The sequence below is a fragment of the Diabrotica virgifera genome, chromosome 7, assembly GCF_917563875.1.
Source record: "Diabrotica virgifera virgifera chromosome 7, PGI_DIABVI_V3a".
Taxonomy (NCBI): Eukaryota; Metazoa; Arthropoda; class Insecta; order Coleoptera; family Chrysomelidae; genus Diabrotica; species Diabrotica virgifera.
This window is the reverse complement of record NC_065449.1, coordinates 85,106,254-85,125,948: the sequence shown is the minus strand read 5'-3', so window position 1 is coordinate 85,125,948 and position 19,695 is coordinate 85,106,254. Positions and strand designations below refer to the sequence as shown.

Here is a 19,695-nt window from a genome sequence, read left to right as displayed (position 1 = left end):
CACATGTGACTTTCATGTCTGTCATGTCATGTGACCGTCATGTCATGTATGTCATGTATTTTATAACTTTTACACGTGACTACTCTTGACAACTGTTAGAATATACAACGTTAAAAGTAGATGTTATTCTATAGTTGTACATACTCTATGTAATGACAGTTAGACTGCTCTAAATGTAATGTCAAGAAAATATAGAAAATAAAAATGTCAGTCATGTTCAAGTAAAATGTAGTTTTCCTATTGTCTTGTAATTCAGTGAATTATAATTGTTGATGGTCATTTAGTCAGTTCACCTAGCTTAATTTATAACAGGTTATGGGTCCAGCTCACGTGTAAACTGTGAATAGATGAAAAAATATAGCGACCAGCAATAACGATTATAAAATTAAAGTCGACAAACTTGAGGGTCCTGAAGACTGGGCAAAATGGAAATGGCACGTTTCGATGTTATTACGAGCGTATGCACATGAAGACATTGTGAACGGTATGTGTAAGTGGCACGAAGTTGGCGAAAATTCAACTTCAGTGGAAGTAGAGAAGCATCAACAATGGTTAAAAGACGATGCAAAAGCAGCAAGTTTGTTAGCAGGTACGCCAGGAAAAACTGTTGCCGAGCTGGTGTTGACATGTACTCACGCTAGTGAAATATGGGACAAATTACGTGCGCGATTTGAACGTAGCAGTACGCAACGGTTAAACGTGTTAATGGAAGCATTTTTTAGAGTCCAACGTGATGAAAAGGAATATATTAGTACACATGTTGCGAAGTTGCAGAAACTGTTTGTAGATTTGAATGTTGAATTGCAGAAGCATGATGGAAATGCTGTTTCCGAAAGAATGTTAAATGGTCGGATCTGGATCTTATCAACTTTGGGTAAGGACTTTGATAATTTGAAAGATTTGTGGGACACGATACCATAAGAGAATCAAACTTTGAATTTATTGATTGAGAAATTGTGTGCCATTGAATTACGTGACCAAACTGCCATAGAATATTTTGCGTTTGTTGCACGCAATATCCCGACCGAAAAATGCAAACAGAGCAAAAGTACAACTACTACGAAATCAAAGAGAAATTTACATCGTGCAAAAGAAAAATTTCCTTGTCATAAATGCAAGAAATTAGGCCATTGGGCGAGAGAGTGTCCATTGAAAAAATCTGCTGAGAATGTAGATGAGGATAAAAGTAATGATGCTGCTTTTTTGTCTGTTGTTTTAAGTGCCTAATCTAACAATTGTGTTGAAGCTAGGAAATGGTATTGTGACAGTGGAGCCACAAATCATATCACTACAGATAAGCAATATTTCTCATCTTATACAGAGTTTGCCGAACCCGAAAAGATATCACTTGGTAAGAAGGATGTATGTATGTTAGCACATGGACAAAGAACAGTGAAAATTCAAACGCGTCTGAATAATAAATGGAAAGATGCTGAATTGAAGAATGTTTTTTATGTTCCTGAAGCAAGTGCTCATTTGTTTTCTGTGAAAGCTGCTGCACAAAGAGGGTTCGTTACAGTACTCGACGAAAAAGGTGTAAATATATATGATAAAAATACTCTTGAATTTGTAATGATTGGGTACTTCAGTAAAGGCCTGTACGTACTTGATATACGTATTATAAAACCGACCAATCCCATTCAAGTAGAGTCAACAGATAAGTTACAAGTGTACCATGAAAGATTTGGTCATCAGCATAAGCAACACGTAAAGAAGGTCTTGAAGAAAAATAAATATAGACATTAATGGTTGCAAATAAAGCTTTTGCGATGGATGTGCAATGAAAATGCATAGATTGCCATTTAAAACTAGGATCAATTGGCCTCAAGTCACTGGTGAGCAGATCCATGCAGATGTGAATGGACACATGTCCATAGAATCACTGGGAAGAGCACGTTATTACGTATGTTTTAAAGATGACTTTAGTAAGTTTCGGAAAGTTTTCTTTATGAAACACAAAAGTGAGGTATGTACCTTTTTAGAAAAATTTTTAAATGAAGCAAATACAAATGGCCATGTTGCAAAGCAACTGAAATATGATGGAGGAAGAGAGTTTGACAGTAGAAAGGTATCTGAACTTCTTGCGAGTAGAGGTATAGAGCATTGTATCACTCCACCCTATACACCTCAGCAGAATGGTGTTGCTGAAAGGGAAAACCGTACCATTGTAGAGAGTGCTCGTTCCATGTTAAACCCATGCATGTGCGCAGAAGCATGTAATATTGCAGTGTATCTTCTGAATCGCACAGGAAAGTCATCAATTGAGAATAAAAGTCCCTATGAGTTGTGGTTTGAAAAGCCAGTTGGAAGTTTGAAATATTTAAGAATTTTTGGCACTGAATGTTATGTTCACGTAAACAAAAATTTTCGCAGTAACTTGGTGGCAAGGCGATACATGGTTATTTGGTTGGTTACGTGAATGACAGGGATGGTTTTAGAATATGGATTCCGTCTGAAAGAAGAATCGTATCAAGCCACGACGTACGATTTAAACCTGAAGTTACATGCAATTTGCAAATTGTAGAAGATAAAGCCGAATCAATGAACCAGAAGTCGGAATGTTTTAGTGTAAGTGAAAACTCCGAAGAAGTGAAAAATGGTATCAATGAGATTGTGAAATCTGAGAATATGGAAAGTGTAGAAAGTACGAGTGAAAATCAAGAAGTGAATAGAGAAGAAGATAGTATTCAAGAATCTAAGCGTTACCCTATGCGTGTTAGAAAGAAACCAAAATTATTTGGCTTATCTACTTTTCACGTTGAGGGAGAGTGTTAGAATATACAACGTTAAAAGTAGATGTTATTCTGTAGTTGTCCATACTCTATTTAATGACAGTTTAGCCTGTTCTAAATGTAATGTCAAGAAAATATAGAAAAAAAATGTCAGTCCTGTTCAAGTAAAATGTAGTTTTCCTATTGTCCTGTAATTCAGCGAATTGTAATTTTTGATGGTCATTTAGTTTAATATATAACAACAACAATAACAACGGCAGCTATAAACTTCAAATACAACTGTTGTATAAACTGTCAACTCTCTTATATATTTATATACATTTTCTGACGTTCTAGACGTCACTAGACATTTCTAGGTTATTCAATGACATCTTGAATATTCTCCAACTTCAACAGGATCAATTTGTTTACTTCTCGGCATAAAAGTAAACAGTGCAACATGTGAAGGGTCCGGGACTGTATGGCTCAATGGGCCCGTGTGTCTACTAGCGTGGCGGTTCTTTCTTCTTCTTCTTCTTCTTCGTCTAGCCATTCACGTCCATATCTGAACATAAGCCTCTTCAAGTTTTCCTTTCCATTGTTTTTTATTGTACGCTACTTGTAGCGAATTTTTTCCGGCAGTCTGTTTCAGATTATCTGTCCATCTCATAGGAGGTCTGCTTCTGGGTCTTTTGTGTTGGTATGGTCTCCAGGTTAGAATTGTTCTGTGTCATTTGTTTAGATCGCTCCTAGCTACATGTCCAGCGTATTCCCATTTCAATTTTAATGATTTTTGTACTACACGGTGACTTTGGTTTTCTGTCTTATCCATGTGTTTGCTTTCTTGTCCTTAAGTGATATGCCTAGCATTGCTCTTTCCATCGCGTGTTGAGTAACTTTGGGTATATTCATATTCTTTATTGTGATTGTCCATGTTTGTTTGAGTGGCGGTTACTGTATATAAACTATTTCAGATGTTTCACGTCTGCCAGACCTTCCTGATATTTCTTTCTCAAGTGCGGTATTTTCTTTCTCAAGTATTCTCCATACTCGGGCGCCACTAAATTAGTAAGCGGTTATTTTAAAAAAGTATTGTCTTTTTGCAATGTTAAAGTAAATAAATAAGCTAAAGGGAAAAGCGCAGAATGACCTGCACAAAATTGTTTGCCTATTTGATTAAGTTGGTTATGTTAAGTAGATTAGAAAAAAATACTTACTACGTAGATAAAGACATCTAACACTGCTGCAACATCCTTGACGTAAGCTTTTGGAGTGAAGAATAAGCCATCTGCCAAAATCTTTAGAGCCAATTCGATACTCATAAAAATGACAAATCCATACTCCGCTATTTGTAAACTGGCATTCTCCATAACTCGGTATGATGGTGTTTCGAACATCATTGACAAACATGATAAAGTTGTCATAGTTATCATCACCCAATCTAGGTAAGTAACCAATCCAAGGAAATTACTAAAACATAAACAACGTAAATATTAAAACAATGAACTTTTAAGTTCTATTACTTGTGATTTGTATTAACTATTTATATAATAATCCACAAGGAAAAAGTTTTCCTGTAGTTGGCTGTATACCATGTAATACAAAAAAATAGTAAATCCTTTATAAAAGGTATATATTTAAAATCCCTAAAAAGGGCTACATCACAATCACATAACCAGGTCTGGTCATTTGCTACCAGACTTTCACCATGTAATCTAGTCACACCACAGCTCAGATGTTACCTGGGGCATAATTTTAAAATAGTTTAAACATCCATGCTTTAATTGGCATTTTTAACTGATGTTTCCTTAACGGACCACTTATAAAGGGCTTTGACCCACATATTTTTGTTAAACTATATCTTGGTGGTTAGCATGTAAACTTCACGTAAGCACTGATGATGACTGGTAAACCAGTCGAAAACTAGTTATGTGATTGTGATGTAGCCCCCTTTTTAGGGATTTTAAATATATACCTTTTATAAAGGATTTACTATTTTTTTTTTATTTATATAATATTAAATTATGTTGAGAGACATATTATGAAAGAAGAACTTAAAAAATTCGACATCACCACTTTTGTCAAGTACCTATGTTCCTGACTGCTCTCCTCCAGTTATCCACCCTCAATATCTCTTCAGCATCGGTCCTCACTTCGTCTATCCACGTCTTCCTTTGTCTTTCTACTGGTCGACGACGTCCCACAATAGTTCCGCTAAGCGTTCTACTAGTAGTTCTGTCATTGTCCATTTTTATGAGGTGACCTGCCCAGCTTTGTATTTTTGGATAATTTACTATAGAGGGTTCTTTGTAATATTGGTATAGCTCGTGGTTGAACCTTGTTCTCAATACACCATTGTCGCAAATGGGTCCCAATATCCGTTCTTAATATTTTTCTTTCAAAAATATTAATAAGGTTTATTGTATTTTCTGTCATGATCCATGTTTCTACGTCCTATGTTTTTATTGGTCGTAAGATGGTTTTATATATTCTAAACTTTACTTCCCTATGGATGTCTTTGGATCTAAACATCTGCGACAGAGGACAGAGAGAAGTATGCTATGCAAGCATTATCTGTTTCCATATTTCCCCTCCTCGCTGTCGTACTCAGTTATCTGTACACCCAGGTATGTGAGCTGTTTTACCTTCAACATTAACTTAACTATATCCAGTCTCTTGCATTTTTATATAATCTTTCTTAACATCACTTGAAGTTGCTGAGAATATAAGAAAAATTACTCATACTCAATTAGATAGAGCTGTTAATCAAATTAACAACGTATTTGCCTTCGGTACAGTCAAATTCCTTATGACGAGAACTGGAGTCCAAGGAATTTGCTGAGGTAGTTAGGAGGAACTTAGATTCCCAATCGGATAAACCGGATAAACTTGGAACTTCAAATCGTCATAAACTGAGACTAACTGGGAACGATCTGGAACTACAGGGGATCAACTTGGAATAAACTTCCCAACTTGGGACTCTCATTAGATGTGGAAATACAAAGCTAAATAGGCAAAGAAACAAAAGATAAAAATATAAAAGAAATACGAAACGTATAAAAAATATCTTACCCTTAACAGGGGTTTCGAAAAATGAAAATAAAATAAAAATGAAAAGATATTAATTTTTATAGAAAATAGTTAAATAGGAACGATGCTGCTACTTTGCGTTTTTTTATGTTTCGAGTAGTACAGTGGCTTGTTTGAATATTTGCAATTAATACGTGACTGTACAGAAATTTATGCAACTAACGGCATATCTTTTGGTAGAAACTTTTAAGATATTAGTTTCTATATTTTCAAACAAAAAGCCAATAGCAAATTAGTCCAAACAGATAGGTTGTAATAATATTAAGAGGGATTTTATTGGTAGGACCATCAAAATGATTTTTGAGTTTAATAAAGTCTTGTACAGAGTTATGTTAATAAAATTTAATAAAATAAAGGACAATTGGACAAGAATTAATACGGGATTTTTGACTCTGTAAACTTTGAAAAAACAATAGTCTGCTTCAACAGTGTCGTCAAGGAGATATTCCAGAAGAGTTTCATGACAAGAGTTACAAATATCTATCAATGTCAAAATCAGCTACTATACGAATTTATTTTAATTTGAACTAATAGTTATATTAACAGTATGAAAACTGTGTAAGTAATATTTGAAACTATCTCGACTGTAGAAGCAGAAACTGAATAAATTTTTTAATTAGAATTATATTTTTCTTGTTTTACTTTAAAATTAAAACTGCTAAATTTATTTGTCTATTTTTTTCTGCCAAAGCCATTTAACTGCCGTTTTTATTTTAATATCCATTTTTCAAATCAAAAACTAACGTAAAATAAATGTCAAAAATTAATGAAATCTACTACTTACTGTAGGGTTTTGTATTGGACTTTTCTTTCTTTTCCAGTAAGAGGATCCTTTAACCTGGCGTCATATCGAGCATAGACAATCATTTGACAAAATTTTCTAAATTTACTCTCTCTTGGTACAGCAAAAAGAGGTGTATCGAAGAAAGGATGGTTTTCTCGCAGATCTTCTTCTCGCTGATTTCTAAATAATATAATTAATGAAATAGATGCCTGAGTATTTTTAAATGTAAATTTTATGATAGTCATCTTATTGTATCAAAAATGGCAGGAGGAAAATCGATAACATTTGTCAAGTGTTGTTTTGACTGCAGCAATGCAGCGACCCCAAAAACCGCCTAGTAATCTATTTGCATGCATTCAGTGCCGAAAACCTTCCAAAGTAGAGAAGATGGCGTTCCTTAGCAATGACCGTGGGCATCAGGTGCTCCGGAAGTCAGTTCTGATGGCGTATTCACCTTCAGCAACCCTAAAACCCCGGTGTAACCTGTTTGCATTAATTTAGCGGACTGGGACGTTTCGCGTCGCCGTTTCGCCGTCGCCATTTCGCCGTCGAGCCACTTCGCCGTCGGCCGTTTCGCCGTCGCCATCCCGGCATTGGTTAAGTTTACAAGAACGTGATAACATACTAACTTTTTTTATACTAAATGTCGCAAGAACGTGATAACATACTAACTTTTTTTATACTAAATGTCAGTGTAAATAAAATGCTGATGTTGCTAGTAAAACCAAGTTATATTTTCGTATTCAATTATACATTGTTTTCGTCTGAAAAATAAAATATTTACAGATTTCAATTTCAATTGTTTTTACTGCATCAAAAATAAAAAACTTCATTATGCAAAAGTGATAGTATATAATCGTTCGAAAACCATTCAAAACTTATATATGTTACAGTTCAAGTTGATTCTCAGTTAGAGTTGACTCCAACTAGTTGGAGAAGTTGATTTTAAAAATTTAAATCAACTTTTACTAGTTGGAGTTGACTCTTCCTGGATCGATTCAGTAAATGTTGATTATACGAGAATCTCAAGTGCATTTTTGATGAGTGTGAGTTTCTTTGTTTTGACCGTTTCAACTACTTATTAATATAGTCTGTAACGTCGCCCCCGTTAGGTAAATTATTCTGATTCGATTTTTTGCACAAACTTACTCAAATAAATACATCCGTATAAAAATCCTTATAACCAATACACAGGGTGTCACGCGGTACTGCGGTCGAAAAATTGTTTAACCAATTTTTGTTAACCAAATTCACAAAAATAATTTTTATCTACTCTATCTCATATTATGTAAAGCAGCGGTTCTCAATATGTGGTACATGTACCACTGGTGGTACATATCATTATTTGCGGTGGTACACAAAACACACAAAAACTTAAAATAGTAGTACATAGTAAGTCTTGATTATACAATCTAAAAATATAGAAATATAATAAAAGAAACTTTAGATGGTACATGACTCAAAAATATTGAGAACCGCTGATGTAAAGGTTTTATTGTGTGAAAATTGTAAATATAGATAGCAGTACATGAAGAGTTTAAAGTGTGTCTGAAGTAACAATGTATTTTAAATGGGTTTTACTTTTTCGCACTGTTTTTTAGCACACTTTCATATAATTAAACATCCTTACTTTCGCCTTCGGGAGGAAATCAGACACGCCCTTGCAACGGCAACTGAAATGCTCACAAAACAGCGACCACGGAAGCAAAGATGGATGACAGAGGAAATATTGGATTTAATGGATGAAAAAAGAAAATGCAAACAGCACAAAGCACTAAATAGAACCATTAAACAAAAAATAAAAATTGCCAAAGAAAAATGGATAACAGAACAATGTGAAGAAATCGAAAACTTATATAAAAAACATGATGACTTCCATCTGTATAAGAAACTCAAGGAATTCACAGGCACGACATACTCACAAGGACCAAATAATCTAATCAACGCAGAAGGCAAACTGATTTCAAGTGAAGAACGAATAAACATGTGGGAAGACTATATAAAGGAACTCTTCTATGACATCAGAGAACCTCCTACATTAAATACCGAAAACGATGAAGGTCTTCCAATACTGAAGTCCGAACTGGAATATGCTCTACGTCAACTAAAAAACAACAAATCTGTAGGAAAAGATGAAATACCAGCTGAGCTATTGAAGTTAATCAACGAGGAAAACTTAGACCTTCTTCTTGGACTATTTAATAATGTTTACAATACAGGGACTATCCCTAAGATATGGGATATTTTTATCAGTCTTCATACCACTGCCCAAAAAGAAGAACGCCAAATTATGCCAGGACTTCCGCCTTATAAGTCTATTAAATAACATTCAGAAGCTTTTCTTGCCTATCATACAGAACATAATATATTATAAAAAATGTGATGAGGTCACCGGTCAAGAACAATTTGGCTTCAGGAAAGGTATGGGGACACGAGAAGCAATATTCTGTCTTCAAACTCTGGCACAAAGATACAAAGATCAGCAAGCAGACCTTTTTATCTGTTTCATAGATTTTGAGAAAGCGTTCAATAGGGTGAAGCACAAGACCTTGATAGAAAGATTGAACGACATCGGACTCGACAAAAGAGATTCTAAAATTATAGAGGCTATTTATTGGAATCAGACAGCAATCATAAAGACCAATGGTAATACGTCAAGGCCAATTGAAATACAACGAGGTGTTAGACATGGTTGTGTGCTATCACCCATACTTTTAACGTCTACTCTGAGGTAATATTTGCGAACTCTTTATCGCACCCTTCAGAAGGAATGAGGATAAACGGTCAGAGAGTAAATAACATCCGCTATGCAGATGACACAGTATTAATGACTGATTCGGACCATAGTCTGCAGATACTGTTGGATAGGGTTACTGAGAGTTGTGAAAAAATGGAGATGAAGATCAATACTGCGAAAACCAAAGTTATAAGAATATCAAGGAACAAAAATTTACCTCTTCCAATAAATATGTGAAACACCAACAGCTTGAATACGTAAGCCAGTACAAATATCTTGGTTGTTAGTTCAACAATCAACTTGATTATAAACAAGAAGTCAAGAGCGAGAATAGAGGTAGCCCGACAGGGGTTTATCAAAATGAAAAGCTTATTTTGGAACAGTAGCATTAATATCAGCCTTAGATGTCGTTTTCTGTATTGCTATGTATGGCAATACTTTTGTATGGAACGGAGGCCTGGACACAACACAACACTGATGAACAAGTTGGACGCCTTTGAACTCTGGCTTTATAGAAGAGACTTGAAAATACCTTCGACAACCCACACCACCAACGAATATGTTTTGAGGAGAATAGGTACAGATAGGGAACTGCTAAAAATCATTAAAGTCAGAAAAGTTAGCTACCTGGGACACATAATGAGAAACGAAAAGTACCGCCTCACGCAACTGATCATCCACGGTCAGATTGAAGGAAAACGGGGTCCCGGTAGGCGCCAGATTTCATGGCTTAGAAATATCAGAGACTGGACCGGCCTTGATTCAACATCTTTGTTTAGAGTCGCATTGGTCAGAGACAGATTTGCCAGTGTAGTCGCTAACCTCCACTAAAGGAGAAAGCACCACCAGAAGAAGAACTTTCGCCTTGTCATGGTGATGACATGTGAGCAATAAATTACAAAAAAAATTTTGACAGTTTTGTGGTTTGACAGAAGTTTGAATTTTTAAATGTCAAAATGGTGCAATGGTGCATCTCACTCGCACTCACATTGATAGCTGCGTCAATACGCTCCTAGCGCTCATTGTTAATAATTAAAAATAACCGCTTAGTAATAAAATAATAACAAACATTTCTTCAGTATCTTGTAGGGGGGTCGTTAAAATTTTATTTGGTGACTTTCGGACTTTCATTGTAATAATTTTTAACTGAGTTATTAAGCCTTGAAAATGGTCATTTTCGTATTTTGCAAATTTTAAATCGAGTATAACTCGAGAACAATAAATTTTACGGAAAAATCACAAAAGACCTCTTTTGCTCCGAATGACCCAAATGATGTAAAGAAAATTGTCCTAAATGAATTTTTTTGTGAGTTTGATTAAAAAAAATTGTTTAAACAATTTTTCGACCACAGTACCATCTGACACTCTTTTTGAGTAAGTTTGTGCAAAAAAATCGAACTGGAATAATTTACCTAACGGGAGCGACGATACAGCCTAGACTAATTTGAACATATTCAGTAACATTTAATTTCTAGAATCGGCTGTTTGTGTGAATCAGAATCAACTTTTACTAAACGGCATTGGGAAGAGTATACTTTTCCTAGTTGGAGTCTACTTTTACTAGTAAATGTTGAATATAAATTTTCATTTTATATTTATAATCAACTTTTACTGAAACCAGCCGTTAGAGTTGACTCCAACTAGTTGGAGTCAACTCCAACTGGATAATCAACTTGAACTGTAACATATACAAGTAATGATCATCCCGAAATTATAAATACGAATGCTAACAACGAAATGGCGACGGCGAAATGGCTCGACAGCGAAACGGCGACGGCGAAATGGCTCGACGGCGAAACGGCGACGGCGAAATGGCTCGACGGCGAAACGGCGACGGCGAAATGGCGACGGCGAAACGGCGACGGCGAAATGTCCTAGACCCTTAATTTAGTGCCGAAATCACTCGACACTCCAGAAGATGACGTGACCCTAGACACTAGGTGCTCCGGGTATCGTTCTGATGACATATTCGTTTTCAGCAACCCCCAAAAACCCTCGAAAAATCTGTTTGCATCAATTTAATACCGAACCCCCTCGAAACTCCAAAAGATGACGTGTCTCAGCAGTGACCCTGGGTACTAGGTGTTCCGGTAGTCGGTTGTGATGGCGTATTCGTGTTCAGGGACTCCAAAAACCTCCAAGTAATATGTATGCATCATCTGGGCACTAGGTGCTCCGAGGGTTAGTTCTGATGTCGTAGTCGTGTTCTTCGACCCCAAAAGCCCTAAGTAAGAAAATCTGGTCCTTAATATGCTTATTTTCGTGACCCTACAAAATAGCCCGGTCAAAATAGCCCCGTCAAAATAGCCCGGACACAAAATAGCCTCGACAAAATAGCCCGCAAACAAAATAGTCCCGACAAAATAGATCGCACACAAAATAACCCCGGTCAAAACAGCCCCGGCTAAAATAGCCCCGGCTAAAAAAGCCTCTTAGAAAACACCTCCAATAAAAAGTTTTACCTTTTAACGGAGTACCATTTATTTTAAATTACTATTCTAATTGGAAAATAAGACACAATTTACTTAAAAAATTATTTTATTAACGTTTTGACTTCCCCTTCGGACGTCGTTGTCAAAATACAAAATATTAATAAATTAAACAAAAATGTTGTTGCTCAGTAAAAAAATCTTCTAATAATTTAATCGCTGTACTTAAACTGCCGTCAAACGGTCTTGCACTATAATGCCGTTAACAGCTATGACGTCATTCGTATGATGCGTTTGACGGCATTTTCTTCGGCTGCCGTTCGCTTTCACTTGCAGTTCAGCATATATACACGTGGTGAGTTAATGCACGAATTGACGATTCTCTTATCTTATTTTATTATAGTGCCCGTCTCAGTATATAGTTACAAGCCTTATACAGGGTGTAACGAAAATACAGGTCATAAATTTAATCACATATTCTGGGAGCAAAAATAGTTTGATTGAACCTAATTTACCTTAATACAAATGTGCATATCAAAAAAGGTTACAACCCTTTGAAGTTACAAAATGAAAATCGATTTCTTCCAATATATCGAAAACTATTAAAGATTTTTTATTGAAAATGGACATATGGCATTTTTATGACAGTAGCATCTTAAGAAAAAATTATAGTGAAATTTGGACACCCTATAAAAATTTTATGGGGGTTTAGTTCCTTTAAACCCCCCCAAACTTTTGTGTACGTTCCAATTAAATTATTATTGTGGTACCATTACTTAAACACAATACTTTTAAATCTTTTTTGGCTCTTAGTACTTTTTCGAAAAGTCAGTTTTTATCGAGATATTTTGAATATTTGTCAAATCCACCACATATTTGTATATGGTTAAGTAAGATTATGGAGACTTGGTAATAATATGAAAATTTATGTATGATTTACATTTTTAGGTATATTTTGAACCGTATTAAAAAAGAAGCCATATCTCGATAAAAGTTGCCTTCTCGAAAAAATACAAAGAGGCCAAAAAGTTTTAAAAACATTATGTTTAACTAATAGTATCGCAGTAATAGTTTAATTGGAGGGTACACAAACATTTGGGGGGTTTAAAGGAACAAAACCCCCATAAAAATTTTATGTAAACATATTAAAAAAGAAGCCGCAACTCGATAAAAACTGCCTTATCGAAAAAATACCAAGAGCCAAAAAAGTTTTAAAAATATTGAATTTAACTAATGGTGCCACAATAATAATTTAATTGGAACGTACAGAAAAGTTTGGGGGGGGGATTTAAGGGAACAAAACCCCCATAAAATTTTTTTGGGGAGCACAAATTTCACTATAATTTTTCTTTAAGATGCTCCTGCCATAAGAATGCCACATATTCATTTTCAATAAAAAATCTCTAATAGTTTTCGATATATTCGAAAAAATAGATTTTCATTTTGTAACTTCAAAGGGCTATAACTTTTTTTATGTGCATATTTGTACTAAGGTAAGTTAGGTTCGTTCGAACTATTTTTGGTCCCATAATATGTGATTTGATTTATGACCTGTATTTTTGTTACACCCTGTACAGTGTGTCCACGGATGGGGTGCCCAAGAGGAAAAACTTTTTATTTTCAATTTTAGCGAAAAATGTCATTCTTGATAAAAAGTTTTGCTTGTTCTAAAACTAAATAAAACTAAAAAAAATTCAAGTTTTTCAAAACCTGCTTAATCTGTAGCCAATTTTATGTAAATCCCTATATTGTCATTCTTTTTCGACAAGACAATATTAGGCATCCAACAAAAAATTTATCTTGTAAAGTGTTTTGGACTTGGACCTTTTTCGTACCGACATGTGATTGAAATGTTCAATAAAAAAATATCCAAATGTACTCGCTACGCGGAATAGATTGAAGAAACTGATAAAGAAATTCAATGAAACAAGATCTGTTGAACACAGAAAAAGATCGAAAACGATGTAGGTAGGTAAGTGTTTTATTAGAACAAGCAAAATATCAATTTATCAAGAATGACAGTTCACAAGATAAGTTGTTTGTTGAACGTTTGGCATTGTCGAAAAGAAAATGACAAGTCGCAAATTATTTATCGGAGTTGACAGTTACTAAACTACATTGTAGCTTAGCAACACTAGAGTATTGTTACGATTTCGAACTTAGTGCAAAAAGTTATTGGGATTTACATAAAATTGGCTACAAAATTAAGCAAGTTTTGAAAAACTTGAATTTTGTTTCGTTTTATTGGGTTTAAAAACAAACAAAACTTTTTATCAAGAATGACATTTTTCGCTAAAATTTAAAATAAAAATGTTTTCCCCCTTGGGCACCCCTTCCGTGGACACACTGTATTTGTACCTAATTATTAATTATTGTTGGAATAATAAGTTTGAATTTGGAAAACTTGAATTACTTATAGATCTGGATCCCGCGTATGAAAAAAAAAGTTGATTAATAGCAAGCTGAAAATTTGTTAATAGCTTAAGGGTGTCTAGTCGGACAAACTTTGATATATGGAAACACTGGAACAGGGGAAGTTTTAATTGTGGAACAGGTTAAAAATTTGGAACGGTCAGACCACGAAAACGGCACATGTATTTTGTCCGACAGAACAGGCTTAAACTCTTCGAACAGAGATTAAACTCTCATGCAAAAATCAGACTGCTATTTATCACCAAATGGGCGTTTTAATGAGTGGAACATGTAGAATATGTCAAATGACAGGAATTATGACAGGTGATAAATAGCAGTCTGATTTTTGCATGAGAGTTTAATCTCTGTTCGGAGAGTTTAAGTCTGTTCTGTCCGACAAAATTTAGCCGTTTTCGTGGTGTGACCGTTCCAAATTTTTAACCTGTTCCACAATTAAAACTGCCCCTGTCCCAGTGTTTCCATATATCAAAGTTTATCCGACTAGTCACCCTTAAGCTATTAACAAATTTACAGCTTGCTATTAATCAACTTTTTTTTCATACGCGGGATCCAGACCTATTAGGAGAGTGTCATTATAGGCCGTCAAGAACATGCTGTCTAGATTATGTCAATATGGCGGCTGGGAAGTAAACATAAATATTATTCTATCCGGTTCTTAATAAATATTAAACATAAATATTATTCTTAATGTGTTTTAGATCATTTTAGTTGCGTTTTGCAATGTTAGTTTGCAATGATTTTACCTTGCAAGCATATTTTTGCATTGAGGGCACGGCATTTGCAATTAGAGCTTTTTGATAAAATGATCGTAAATCATAAATAGACAATGGACTACTATAAAAATATCCAACGAACATTAGCGTCTTTGATTTAAGAAAACGAATCGACAGAATATGCATTGAAAAGTAGACCTAATGACAATATGTCTATATCTTTTACTACACAAGGGTATCGACCACCAAGTTCCTATGCACAAAGAAGAAAAACATGTCTTTTGTTATGCAATGAACTAGCAGATTTAGCTGCACAACGTACGGGCATGTTATTTGACCAAATGTTTAATCTATTAAAAAAATCTCAAAACACTGTGGGCCAATGATACAGCTCTACAGTTCTATTTACACCCAGACGAAAATGACACGCAAGTTATTATTGACAGTAATGATGAAGTTGTATTTGAAAATGACACGCAAGTTATTATTGAAAGTAATGATGAAGTTGTATTTGAAAAAGACACGCAAGTTATTATTGAAAGTAATGATGAAGTTGTATTTGAAAGTGAAAATAAGCTGTGTGGTGAGGTGGTTTGTCAAGTGATAAGTAGGGTAAATGACGTGGAGGGGAATATATAAGAGTCAAGTCCAGAAATGCCAGAAAATAAACTTCCTATTAAGTAAAGTCTAGTGCCGACCACTGGACTGGTAACACGCGTGCGAGCGGAGCGGAGCAGAGAAGCAGCGAAGAGAAGCCAACGAGTAGTGGGGATTGCTCGGCTGGGGACTTTTTAGTCCTACCTTGAATGTAAGCGAGGTAACACTTGAGCGTTTACACTCTCCGAGGCGAGAAGACGACGAGGAGCCAACGGTGAAAGAGGTTGTACGACTAGCAGGAATTTTCATTCCATCACGAATGTAAGCGTGGTAGCGAAATCGTGCACTTCTAAGCCTTAGGCAAGAAGGAGAGGCAAAGGCCGATCGACTGGATGTGGTGAAACTTAGGGGAATTTGATTTTGTTGGATTCTCTGAGACGCCGCAGCTAGAGATCGGTTAGCAGAAGAAGCAAAGCGGGCTCGACGGGAGCCCGCTACGGGATATCTACTGTGCCTCCGTAAGGGAAGGGTGTAGTTTAAAACACTGCACCTCGACACTGCAGGGTGTAGCTTTTGTGAATCTACATCGATGCAGCCCCGGCCCCTAGGTCAGTAGATCGAGAAACTCAAGTGGAACCCGTACTCAGTTCTGTCTGGGTACGTGAACAACCGCGAAATTGTGCAGGGAGCCAACCCTGAAACCGATGTGGTGTCGGGCCAATCGGTAGACAAAAAGGCTTCATCCAAAATTAGGACCGTTCGCCCCCAACCAATTGATCGAGCCAGGTCTCGATCACCGCCCCGATCCATGGCGCAACCCCCGCCAATTAATGAGAGCCCACGCAAAGTGGGCTCTAACCTGTTTCAGCACCTGCAGACTGATAACGAGGGGTACTCATCCTCATCCATGGACGAGAAAGACGGCTTCAAACAGCCTAAGAGCAGCGACAGGAGGAAGAAGAGGGAAAAGAAGAAAAAGAGCGAGGAAGAAACGAGGAAAGAAGAGAAGAAAAAAGAGGAGCCCATGGAAGACGAGATAGAAGAAACCAACAGAGGTACCACCAAGCGTGGAAAAGAAAGCGACGGTGAGGCAGAGGTTATGTCGGAGAAAATAACAAAGACGAACCAAGACGGCGATTTGAGGAAACTCCTGGACGAAGTGACGGCACAGAGAGACCAACAAATGAGTGTAATAAACGGAATGAATACCGAGATGGCCAGGATGTCTGAAGAGATAAAACAATTGAGGGGAGAATTGACAGCCCAAAGAATATTCTTCGAGGACCTCCTCGCACACGCACGGAGCCAAATTCCAGTAGTTTCCCAGCCAGTTACTGACACTACTCAGCAGAGGCCAATCGCTGAAACCCAACAGAAGCCAGTTTCTGAAACTCAGCAGCCGATCCCTGAAGCCAAAAAGCCGTCAGCGGGCGAAAGGATCCAAAAAATCAGAGGCCAAACTCCACAGAACAGAGAGGAATTCCCACCACTCCCAGAAGACGAGAAGAGAACATGGGAAGATAAAGCCAAATCCGCCATGAGTGCCGCTTCACCAAAAGCGCAGGATTCCTATAATCTGCCCCGAGGACCACCCCCCATCCACCCAACTACAGGCACAGGTGGAGATGCGCCTGCCGTACGGCACCCCAGTGTTACAGAGACGAACATGGAGACAAATCAGGAAGAAGAAAACACCGCGTTGCCTGAACAACAGGTAACCCGCACAAGAAAACCGCCTGTAATAAAATTACAGAGCGTGAGTGAAACAGGGGCTATCCTCAAAATAGCCCAATCACAAAAAGTGATCACTACCAACAGGATCTCCAGGAGCGGACGAGAAACCCTCATCCAGGCGAATAGCCCAGATGACTACAGAAAGATGACGCATATCATCGAAGAATATGCAAAGTCACTGAAAGACAGGAGACTCCAGTGGATAGCCTTCCCATTCGAAGAGGAAGTCAAGCCAAAAATGGTAATAAGAGGGCTACCCACCAACACGACAGAAGCGGATATCAAAAACGACATAGCAGAGCAGTACAACATCGACTGCCAAGCTGCAAAAAACATGTCGACGAGATCAGGTCCAAGACGACAACTTCCAATGTTCGTCATAACCCTGAACAAGGAGGACGTCGAGGCGGCGAGGCGCATCACCAACTTGTGCCATATGAAGGTCGTGGTAGAAGACCTTCGAAAATCGACAGGACCAACGCAGTGCTTCAACTGCCAGGGATACCACCACGCCCAGAACGCGTGCCACAAGGACCCTAGGTGCGTCAAATGCGGTGAGGACCACCCCACGAAACAATGCAAGAGGGCCAGAGAAGTCAAAGCCACTTGTGCCAATTGTCAAGGCAGCCACCCGGCCAGCTACAGAGGATGCCCCAGGTGCCCTACATGGGGAAGACCCCCACCAAGGAGGCCACAACAACAGCCACAAGCAAGAAGACCGCAAGCCACCGGGATATCCTACGCCCAGGCCGCGCAGAACGCACAACAACAACAAACAGCGATCCCTGACGAGGACTACTTAGTCAGAATAGTGACTAGGGTAGTCAAAGAGGTCATATTAAGCACCAGGGAGGCACAGAAGTAATGCTGACAGACAGGGGATACTTGAGGATAGGCTCCTGGAATCCAGGAGGAATATCAACAAACCAGAACATCATGGATGAAATCGCAAGTAGATACGAGATGGACATCGTAGCAATCCAGGAAACCAAGTTAACTAACAACTTTAACTTCTGGATACGATGTTTACAGGAACGACCACACCAGAAGATCAGGAGGAACGGCTATCTTAGTAAAAAAGGGAATCAGACACACCAGCTTCACGACTCCACCACTGGTCAACATGGAGGCTACAACAGTAGAAGTGAAAATGAGGCAAGGAGCAGTCAGAATCACATCAGCTTACGTAAGACCACAAGACCCTTTAATGGACGATGACCTAGATGCGTTCCTAAACATCGCCGAATCATCCATCATAATAGGAGACCTGAATGCAAGATCCCCCATCTGGAACGACAGAGCTACGAACAGAAACGGACGACTACTAAATAGATACATAGAAAACAATGAAGACACAATAGCAACGGGCCCAGAAGAACCTACTCACTACCCAGGAAATGGACTTCCAACCCATATCGACATAGTTGTGGCCAAAAACCTAGGACTGCAATCAGAATTAATTACGCTGGACGAAGGATCAACTGACCACCACCCCATCCTACTAGAGATCGGAACATGGGAAGAGACAAACCCACCAAAGAGAACAAAAAAGAAAATAAAGTGGACAAAGTACAAAAGACTAGTAAGTGAAGGAATAAATATAGTGCCAGTGATAAACAATCCAGAAGAAATAGAAGGAAAAGTCCTAGAGCTCGAAAACATCATACAAGAGGCAATCAGAAGCAGCACAACAGAGGAAGAAGTCGAGATCTACATGGGAAGGTTCAAAGATATTCCACAAGAAACACAAGATTTGATAAGGGAAAAAAATAGAGCAAAACGAACAGCAAGAAGAACAAGAAATCGAGTAGACAAATCCTGGGCAAAATCCTTTAAACAGAGAGGTCAAAACGGCCCTACAACTCCACCGTAGCGAAAAATGGGACAACTTTGTACAAGAGACGGAAGAACAAGACTCAAACATGAAAAATGTATGGAAACTCCAGAAAATGTTGAGAAGCGACAGAAAACCGATTCCCCCACTACATGGAAGACACGGTATGGTATACACCATAGAGGATAAAGCAGAGGCGATGAGGGCTACACTCGAAAGAGAATGCGACCTAAACTTCCACCAAGACGAAGACGACGACTTCCTGGAAGAAGTTGAAGAACAAGAAGAAGGACCAGAAGACCCAGAGGACTTCATTCCCCCAACATCACCGGAAGAAATCAACGAACACATCAAAAACAGTTCGCCGAGAAAAGCGCCTGGCTTAGACGAAATAACAAACAGAGCCCTAAAATATTTGCCCAGAAAAGCTATAGTGTACTTCACAAACATAGTGAACGCGATACTAAGATACAAGATATTCCCAAACAGATGGAAAGAGGCCCATGTCATCATGATCCCAAAACCTGGCAAGAACCACACATTCCCGCAGAACTACAGGCCAATCAGCTTACTTCCAGCGATCAGCAAGATAGTGGAAAGAATCATTCTAAGCAGACTGCAAGCGGAAACGAA

The 19,695-nt window shown here is 37.7% G+C and overlaps 1 protein-coding gene across 4 annotated transcripts in view; it reads right to left on the bottom strand.

Moving 5' to 3' along the window:
* The window catches only part of LOC126887697 (sodium leak channel NALCN), a 157,311-nt gene that overhangs the window by 56,580 nt on the left and 81,036 nt on the right, over positions 1-19,695 (bottom strand). For all 4 annotated transcript variants that reach the window (XM_050655351.1, XM_050655352.1, XM_050655353.1 and 1 more), the window contains 2 exons: positions 6,586-6,765; positions 3,929-4,181 (listed from right to left, as the gene is read on the bottom strand). In XM_050655351.1, coding sequence (XP_050511308.1) covers positions 3,929-4,181; positions 6,586-6,765 — 433 coding nt within the window. The remainder of the gene's footprint in view (positions 1-3,928; positions 4,182-6,585; positions 6,766-19,695) is intronic.